Below are 9,679 nucleotides of genomic sequence, written 5' to 3'. Positions count from 1 at the left end.
ACGTAAAGTCTGAAACAAGTCTTTATATTAAGGCCATCAGTCACACAATACTGTTGCTCTGGGTCTAAACAGAGCGCGTTGTGTGTGACGTCTTCTTTTGCGCATGCGGCCGCTTTGAGCGTTCACACTAGAGCGCGTTTGCTGTCGCATTTTATTTGTAGTGTAACAAACATGAACAAATACACAACACACACACACACACACACACACACACACCATCACACACACACACACACACACACACACACACACACACACACACACAAATCGGATTTGAGCATTAAGACCTGCAGAGTGAACGTAGCCTTTGAGCACTCCTGGAGAGTAGAAAAGCGCTATATAAGAATCAGTCCATTTACCATTTAACACCATCAAAGATTTTCTCTCTTTGTCAGATTCAGTTAGCTTAACTGTAAAGTCATGGAAACATCTGTGAAGTCCAACTTCACGTCAAATAATTTACCTTTCCAGATGATCCTAAACTGTCAGTGTTGTTGAGGGCTGCAAGAGTAACATGTAAAAGAAGCTTTGTTTTTTCTTTTGCTCCATGAAACATCATCAAAATAGAAAAATTTGACACAAAACAAAAACTCACCTAAGTGGAAAAATGTAACTGTCAACCTCTCTGCTCTTAGGTTGTGTGACCCGAACATCAGAAGGAGCAAAGACAACAAACTGATAACTGCACTTCTGATGACTCGTATATCATAAGCTGTAACACGGCACAGAGAACAGCTTCATTCCTGAGGCTGCTTTACAACTAAAGCTGCGTCTTTGGGTTTGATACTGAACCCTCACTGCTTCAGCAAACACTGTCAATCAACAGTCAAATCAATAGGAAACAGAAGAAAAACACCATAACCACTGGTTAGACAATAAAACTTTATTACATTTGTGTTTAAAATTATTACAATTATAGTATTTACAGGCATTGTCCTAAAAATAAGATTCTCATGCTGGATGACACAAAAAGAAATCATTGTACAAGCAAGCAGAAATGAATGTACATCCACAATTTACAGATTAGAGAAGCTTCTTCCTGTCGTCCTGCTAACGGTGCCATGAGCTCAGTTGGGGTTCATAGAGAAAGATGAGATGTTTTCCTCTCAGCTGACGAGGACAACGTCCCACTGTGGGAGGAAGGCGTTGTGGCCATGTGTGAGTGAAATGACTGAAACTATCCATGTTCAAAATTCTACAAACCACTTAAACATCCTCGGTGTCCATGAGTATTTCACTTTGACTGGAGGTTTTTAATAAAAGAAAAGCCGTCCCCACCTAAAACAACATAACCCATCACAGAATCATAGTGGCAGCGTCCCAGTCCAAAATACTGCATTTTAGGAACGGCGATAACTCTTGTCAAACCATGGAAATATCTCACACTTATAATCCTGTAACACTTAGTTTTTCTTATAGAGGTTTTTACACACTTGTGGGCTGCAGAAGGAGCTGACATGCTGTACTATTCCCCAATAAATCTTTTGACTGAGGTGTTAGCAAACAATTGCTTATTTACACATCCAGACATGAGGCAACTTCAGCAGCTGGATGTTTGTCCACCTTATTCAAAATGTCCAATATCAAGTCCACAATTAACCTTCATTTTTATCCTGGTTAAGTCTGACATATCTCCCTTCCCTGTTTGCTCTGCTAATGCTGCATGGGCAGCATAAAGGTAAGTGTTTCTCACTTGACTGTTTGTCAGGTTTGGAGTTTCAGGTTTCTGAAAGGATCACCCGAACCACGCAAAGCCTTAAAGGACGTATGACAGAAGTCTGTAGGCTGAAAGGATGTCCATGGACCGACACACGCACTCCCAAAAGTATTATTTTGCCACACTTGAGACAAAATGGATGGATTTCATACTTTTATACTCAGTTCTTCAGCACACAGTTTTAGTGATTGACGATATCCGGGTCGAGTTCAGATTCAATCACAGACTGTTGAACTGTGCAGTGCAGTTGGGTGCGATGGTAGGTGGGACTAGTCTTTTTTAAAAGAGCAAACAATGCCAGCAGTTGGTTAAAAATTCATTTTCAGGCCAGTATTTGTTGGTTGGTGGGAAAAGGCAGCATCCAAAAATGTTTTTCACACGATACATTTTGTTGTAGGCTTCCAGGGCTTTTCCCTGCCACGTCGTCTTTATGGCTATTCTGTACAACAGTGTGTTTGCCCTCTCAGGGAGTCTTTCTTACGTATGTACACGTGGGGAACATGGACAGGAAGGCATTAGCACTTTTTCTGGAGTTTCTCCCACTCTTCCTCTTCTTCCATGTTGGCCTGTGAAGGTCAGCGGACCTGGGGAGCATAGCCCTCCTTCATTAGCCCCTCTTCATAGTCTGTCTGGCACAGAATCATGTTGTTCTTCAGGAAGAACTTGTCTCCAACACAAAACCTGCACAAAGAGAAAAGAAGGAGAACGTTCACATCAGAGCATCAAAGTTTCATTAATGTGAGGCTTTAAACAGGCCAAGCTTCCTGACAACAAACGCTTCTCCCTAACTACTGTATCCCAACACTGTCCTTTCAACAGCAGTGTTGGGATTATGGTTGGAGATGATGCAGGGGCTGGTTTGAGTGTTTGTGTGTATGCATATGTTTATCTCCAAAGGTTGATTCTGTTCACCTGGACGCAGCGTTTTGTGGGAGAAACGTTTCGTCATCATCAGGCGACTCCTTCAGTCTCAGCTGACTGCAGGTTTCCCCAAATCTTATAAACAGCACATTTGCATAATGACAGAAACCAGCCCACTGAGGGAACAAATCTCATGACCATTGACCAACAACCATGAGTCCCATTCACAGAGAGTTGGGGAATGGCTGGAATCACAGCATTGTAAGATGGTGACAGATGTACCCTTAGGCCCCTCCTCCATTCAGAGATGGTCTTTCCCTCCTTGACTCCGCCCTCAAACCAGCATTCCTCCCTGTCCAGGATGTGCACGTCCTCATCATTGGACGAGTGTCCACTGGCCTGTAGGTGTGAATAGACTGCAGAGTCCTGGCCTGACGAGGTGGCTCTTCTGTGTTGTGCCGTCCGCTTCACCAGAGGTTGTTTTGGTCATGAGAATTGTTCCTTCAGTGGCTGGTTTCAGTCATTATGCAAATGTACTGTTTGTAAGATTTGGGGAAACCTGCAGTCAGCGGAGACTGCAATAATACATACAGAGAAACCCAACAGTCATATGACCCCCTGTGAGCAGCACTTTGGCGACAGTGGGAAGGAAAAACTCCTCCTGAATGGTGCAGGGGGGCGGGGCCATCTGCTGCGGCCGGTTGAGGTGATTTCAGTCATAAATGGGAGGGCGGGTCTTCCAGGAAGCAGTCAAGTCACTAAGGCTGCAGCAGCTGGTGTGGATCAAAAGAAACAACTACAACTGGGCAACGACCAGTGAGGGGTAATAGCTACGATGCCAGATGTTGCTGTTGAGACCTCAGGGGCTTGAAGACAGAAGACTAAAGATGGAGAGATGGGCCTGATAGCCGCAGTGAAGTGGTTACCCACGTCTCGTTCAAGACACCAGGTAGGAGAGCAGTGCTGATTACTCAAGTGATTGTACCTTCAAATCCTACAAGCTCTAATTAAAAAACAAAATATTTTATGCCTGTCAAACTGTTACCTTTCGTTACCTGTTACACTTGCAACTATTTCATTTTTACGGTCGTTTCAGGTTTTTCCCTCTTCTGCCAGCAACGACATATTAAACATTGAATTGTTTTACACACTGGCTGCACATGCCCAGTTACCAGCACAGGCACAAAGTGACAGAGACCTCTTATTGTCTGTTAGCCGATGTCTCTGCTTAGCTATGCTGTCTGTTTTTTCCCTTCCACCACATCAGAGTGGAGCCTCCACCTTTATCAGCACTGGCCTTCCCCCAGACTGTCATCAGTCCTGCACTCCTTTGCGCCTTGCTAACTGTAACCTTCCCGAGCCTCTCTGAGCTGTGGCCTTGACTTATTGGAGAAACTGGGCCAGCACAGGAGAGATGATGAGACTTGACAACAGCCCCATTGATTAGCTGTCCCCCAGGGCTGATCTGTGGGTAACTGCTTGCTGGATGAAGCCTCATATCTCCTTCCCTATTCTTTACACCCAGTGTTGCCAAGATCTTTTCTCTCCTCAGAACCAGCTACGTGTCTTGTTAGCTCTAGGACAGCACTATTGCTGAATGATCAGATCCACTGTGGGGATCCTTTGTTTTCACTGATAGACCTCGTACTGGATCTAGTCCCCTTTAGTCCCTCAGCTTGATGTCATTTTAAAGAAATTACTTTTCCTTGTGACAAACATGTTATGACTGAAGTGGGTTCAGCTGCAGATCCTTTTTTCATGGAAAGTGCGGCTGTCAGTTTAATAATGGTGATGACTGTTACCGCCCAGCAGGACCTCGTGAAACTGCCCGTGTGGGTGTGTCCTGCTGGCTCTCCTGCCTTTTTGCACAGCTGACTCCCATCAGCAATTAGAAGTATTTAAGGCCAGAGAAAGGTGTGCTAAAGGGGCAGAGAGCCATATTGGTGGTTGCAGCTAGTGAGCCGTGCATGCTGGAAATAAGATTAATATTAAATAAGTTCTCTAATCCAGTCTCTACATCTTTGCTCTGCACTAACAGCCCTATCACATAAGCATGGCCCTTTAACAGTTAAACATGGCAGTGGCCATTAGAGTCCTGCAGTGAGATGTGTATGAAATCAGAGTAATGACTGACTTTGAGTTTTCTGTCTTTAATCTGTGGGATACAGTGGGCTGGGTGTACTCACAGACCTACTAATGGCATGAAGACATGCCTGAATGACTGTGCGTGAGTAGTGGTACATCCAAACCCGGGTGTAGGAATTCAGCTTTAAAACTTCAGCATAGCCTCTAACTAACCAGTCTGCAGGACTGGGGAATAATTAGACTTCATAACCTCGAATGATCTCTGTGTCAGCTCGTTTATTTATCAGATTTCACATGTTCTGGTGCACCACTGAGACATTTCTGCGTCATTTATAAAATTGCTTTATTGAAGGGTCCATGGGTCAAGGGGACTTTCATGTTTGATGGAGGCGATAAAATTAATATAAGTGAACAGTGCATCAGATGAGTGTGCCAGACACAGAACAGTAACACATCTCCATGCTAACAATGCAAAGAAACTGTTCAGAGAAACTTCAGTAAGATGTCAGAACAGATCTCAAGCTGAAAAAACAAAAGGTCACCCAGGTAATCCAGGTTTATGCTTCAGAGACCAGCTAAGACCAGACTTTAAAACGTGTTACCAGTTAGTGCTGACCTCAGCATTGTTGACTTATAGACTTTTAGACGACAGAAATCACAACAACAGGCAGGCAGGAGCTTTATATGTAAGGTAGACGCTACAGTAACACACTGTTGAAAATTGTTGATGCTAAAATAACAGCCTACCTGTAGACGGGTAGAATAGTTTTTGCTTTATCATTGTGGTTGGCACTGTCTTTTTCTTTGTTTTATTTTGGTAGTTTTTAGTTTTAATGACCTTTTTTCTCTTAATTATTTTAGCTGTGTTGCCCACCTGTTTCCTCTTCTCTTGATTAGCCTCGTTGTGTCTCGTTGTGTTTTCATGCATCAAACTGTTCCCCGTGTGTTTCTGTGCTTCTGTTACTTTTATCTTATTTTTTCTGTTATGTTTCCATCAGCCAAATAAACGGGTCGACTCTTGTTTTATCAAGTCTGCCTCTGAAATTTGAATTTGGGTCCTTTATTCTACACACAACATGAGAAGAGGCATCTACATGGGGCTTTCAGTCTACAACATACATGAGACACACTACTTTTATTTGACAGTTTATGAACTGCCCTAATATAAAGAGGAGATATGTACGCTGGCTTAAATGTATTTTAATGTGGGAGAGAAGGGCTGACCTGCCCGGGTCTGCTGATGTCTGAATGATGTCCAGAAAGTAAACGATCAGGAAACTTTCTGCAGAAAACCTGGTCTCAGATCAATCCCACTTTAGGTGGAGCAGCTCTCATTTCTAAAGCATGTTAAGTATCCAGAGTTGGGACCAGGATGCAGACATTTAGTCCTCCCTGCTGTCATCCCCCCTCCCCACAGAGACCCCAGACCATTAAAAGACAAACCTAAAAATCAGCAAAATTTAAATAAGTGTAAAAACAAAAATAACACTCAACTGCATTAAAAATGAAATGTTGTGTGCTGGGGTAGTGTCCTGTATTTATGGCAAGGCAGTCGATTTTGCCCCTTTAGAAACGTGCTAGAGAGCGTCCCCACCATGATGGTCCCATTCATACCACAATGAGTTTATTCATCTCCACTGATGTTAAAGTTGCTGAGGTGCTTTTTCTGATTTGGAAATATTTTACAGCGTTTGCCTGGGAAAATATTGTCAGTGCATGTGCTGATGTAGCTATTAACCACTGTTTCATATTCCTGTAAATCAGAACTGCTCTTTTTTAAGGCAGCAATCTTAAACACACCCGAGTTTGTGGCATTGAAGCCGTCCTAAAGCACCAAATCAGTGTCTTCACTCCAAACTTTAATATTTTATTTACTGGAGGGGCTGTTTGAGGAGCTGGGTTTGGGGCACAGCCTTCTCATGTTGCTACAGAACGCTGACGGGACTTTGAAAGCACAGTCAAGAAGTTGTAGTTGTTAAAACAACAAACATGTGGGTGAGCAGTCTCATGTTTGGTGATAATGTCAGGCTACTGCAGGATGTAAACAGGAAGTACAGACACAGCCCTGAAGTCCCTCAGTAAATAAAAAGGTCTGCACTTCACCATCAGCATTTTGATGTTTGCTCAACAATCTCCACCACCTGAATATCCACACACCATCTCTCCTTAACATAAACTGATACACCTTCACCTTTATTTGTACTCAAGGCAAGTGTGTCGTCTCCACAGTGAGTGGAGTGGGTCTGTAGATAGATGGCTGAGTCTGGCACACTTGCAGCAGTCCAGGTTTTTGTAAAAATGACAGGACAACACTGGTTTCATGTTGGAATCTTTCCCTGGTTCTTCGCTCCATCTTGTTTTTGAGAGAGCGGACATTAGCTAACAAAAGGCTACAGACAGCGGTGGTCTGTTTGGTTCAGCCCACCTCTTTTGCCACACCTCTGTCTTGGGTGCTGTTATTGATGGCTGCTCTGTGTATTTGAGCTTGGAACCACTCCCTGAAGAGTCACGTGATCGATTGTACGAGCGGCTTGTACTTTTGCTTGAGGAAGATTAAGTTGTGTTCAGATTTCTCCAGTGTGGGGGGAGCAGGCCCACGTTGAGATGTCTGGTCTGTGCTTTACGGGCTCCAGGCCCTTTGAGCCCCAAGACTGAGGGTCATCTGCACACTCCAGACTTACCCGTTGTTGTGGGGGAGGTTTTAGGCTGCATTGGGTAGGGCAATACACATGGCTTTGGTAAATGGCCTGTATTTATATAGTGCTTTACTAGTCCCTAAGGACGCCAAAGCGCTTTACATATCCAGTCATCCACCCATTCACGCACACATTCACACACTGGTGATGGCAGCTACATTGTAGCCACAGCCACCCTGGGGCGCACTGACAGAGGCGAGGCTGCCGGACACTGGCGCCACCGGGCCCTCTGACCACCACCAGTAGGCAACGGGTGAAGTGTCTTGCCCAAGGACACAACGACCGAGACTGTCCAAGCCGGGGCTCGAACCGGCAACCTTCCGATTACAAGGCGAACTCCCAACTCTTGAGCCACGATCGCCCTGACTGTATGCATGTTTAGCCTTGTTGTGCAAACAAGCCTGCAGAACTTAATACAGTGGTTCCCAAACTTCTTTTGCTAGGCCCCCCTTTTGTTTAACAAGAAAAATGTTGTCAAGAATGTGGGATACTGTTTGTCCGTGATTTAAACAGCCCAGCGCTGCTCCCGATGAAGGGAAAAGCAATTCTGCAGGGAGACCTACCTCGGCACGTGCAGCTGAGGCCAAAGGGCAGATACGCTTCACCATATTTTCTAGTCTTTGACTTAGAATGAAGTTGGTTTGGTCAGAGGGCCCGGTGGCGCCAGTGTCCGGCAGCCTCGCCTCTGTCAGTGCGCCCCAGGACGGCTGTGGCTACAATGTAGCTTCATCACCAGTGTGTGAATGTGTGTGCGAACTGGTCGCACTCTAGAGCCCTGAATTGGAGAGGCTGAAGACTGACGTGGCAGAACAATTGCTCAGTGCAAACTGTGTATAACTAACTTCTTTTCCTTTAGGATGCTTAGTATGTCTGGTTTGTGTGTGCATGTGGCTACAACAAAGCTATTTGTGGAAAAGCAACAAGTGAATCATAAGAACCTTGCAAACAGATACGATACACTTCACATACATATGGCAACATTCTGTTTTTGCCATTGCCTCCAGAAAGTGTCTTCAGAAACCCTCCACTGTTTCCATAATCGTAATGAAGTTCTGCGAAATGAAACCTCATGGGCTCCCCTGAACGTTAAATACTCATATGCATGTCTCATGAGTCTGTATATGACTGTTTAACAAATTCCAAGGCTTTTTGGACCAACTGCATCACCACTCAGTCATCTTCTGATCTGAGTAGATAAAACTGTGAGCGTGTTTCCTGTGGCCTCTGCCATCCCACAAAAGAGAAAACGAGGCGAATTAGAAAATACTGAAAACTGTTCAGTTCTTGTTTTTTAAATGAGTTTAAAAAAAACTATAGCAATTCAATTAAACCAATCTCTGCTAACTATGGCCCTGTTTTTAACAAATCTTGAGCATCATGATGTGTTGCTATTGTTCCTTTTTGTGCATCTTGTACTGAACTGCCTTGCTATCCTGACCAGCTATTTGTATGAGTACAGATATGAGAAAAGAGCAGAAGTTTGGTCCACTCACCTCTGATTGCAGAGCTGGCATGCGAAGCAGTCCAGGTGGTAGACATTTTCCTTGGCCCTCATAACCATCTCGAAGGCTGGGATTAGCTTGCTGCAGGCTGCACAATTCCCCGTTACACCAAACAACCTGAGGCACAAATGAACAGATGCAAACAAAAATATGTGTGTAAGTTATCAAATTAAGGAATCAGTGGAAAACTCCTTATATATCTAACTTAGCAATTGGCCTCAAAACTGTTTTCTAATTCGTGCCTGCTTTTATTTTTCATACTTTGTGCATTAATTCAAGGATAATTGTAGTGTGAGAGTGCTGTTGAGCCAAGCAAGTAGTAATGACTTTATGAACTTCTTCACAAATAAACTTTTAATCATTACAGAAAAAATTAACCGTCTCACCGACACATTATTACTTACAGCTACTTTCAATAGCACTGACATTTATTTAGACTCTTTCTAAGATAAGATAAGATAAGATAACCTTTATTAGTCCCACACGTGGGAAATTTGTTTTGTCACAGCAGGAAGTGGACAGTGCAAAAGTTATGACGCAAAAATTAGAATACAATAAGAATAAATACAGTACACAGCTGTACAGAATAGAATAAAATAATATACTATATACAGTAGAATAAAATAGAATAAAAATATACAATAAGATAAAAATAGAATACGAATGCTATATACAACTGAGTAAAAATACAACGATGCCAGAAAAGATTATTGCACTTAGTGTTATTGCACATGTGTGGATGTGTGTGTTTGTTCAGTTAAAGTCTTTGTTGTGGAGTCTGACAGCAGTGGGGAGGAAAGACCTGCGAAATCTCTCTC

General features: G+C 43.5%; 1 protein-coding gene across 1 annotated transcript in view; it reads right to left on the bottom strand.

The window, feature by feature from the left end:
• Window positions 1-378: 378 nt before the first annotated feature.
• lmo3 (LIM domain only 3) overlaps window positions 379-9,679 on the bottom strand; it is a 53,295-nt gene continuing 43,994 nt past the window's right edge. The window contains exon 4 of the mRNA XM_005933815.3: window positions 379-2,398. Within this exon, the coding sequence (XP_005933877.1) occupies window positions 2,293-2,398 (106 nt within the window). The 3' untranslated portion in view covers window positions 379-2,292. The remainder of the gene's footprint in view (window positions 2,399-9,679) is intronic.

Source organism: Haplochromis burtoni, unplaced genomic scaffold, assembly GCF_018398535.1.
Source record: "Haplochromis burtoni strain Fernald_Lab_line unplaced genomic scaffold, NCSU_Asbu1 Contig_173, whole genome shotgun sequence".
In the NCBI taxonomy this organism is placed as follows: Eukaryota; Metazoa; Chordata; class Actinopteri; order Cichliformes; family Cichlidae; genus Haplochromis; species Haplochromis burtoni.
The sequence above is the reverse complement of the archived record's forward strand: the minus strand, read 5'-3'. Positions and strand labels throughout refer to the sequence as shown.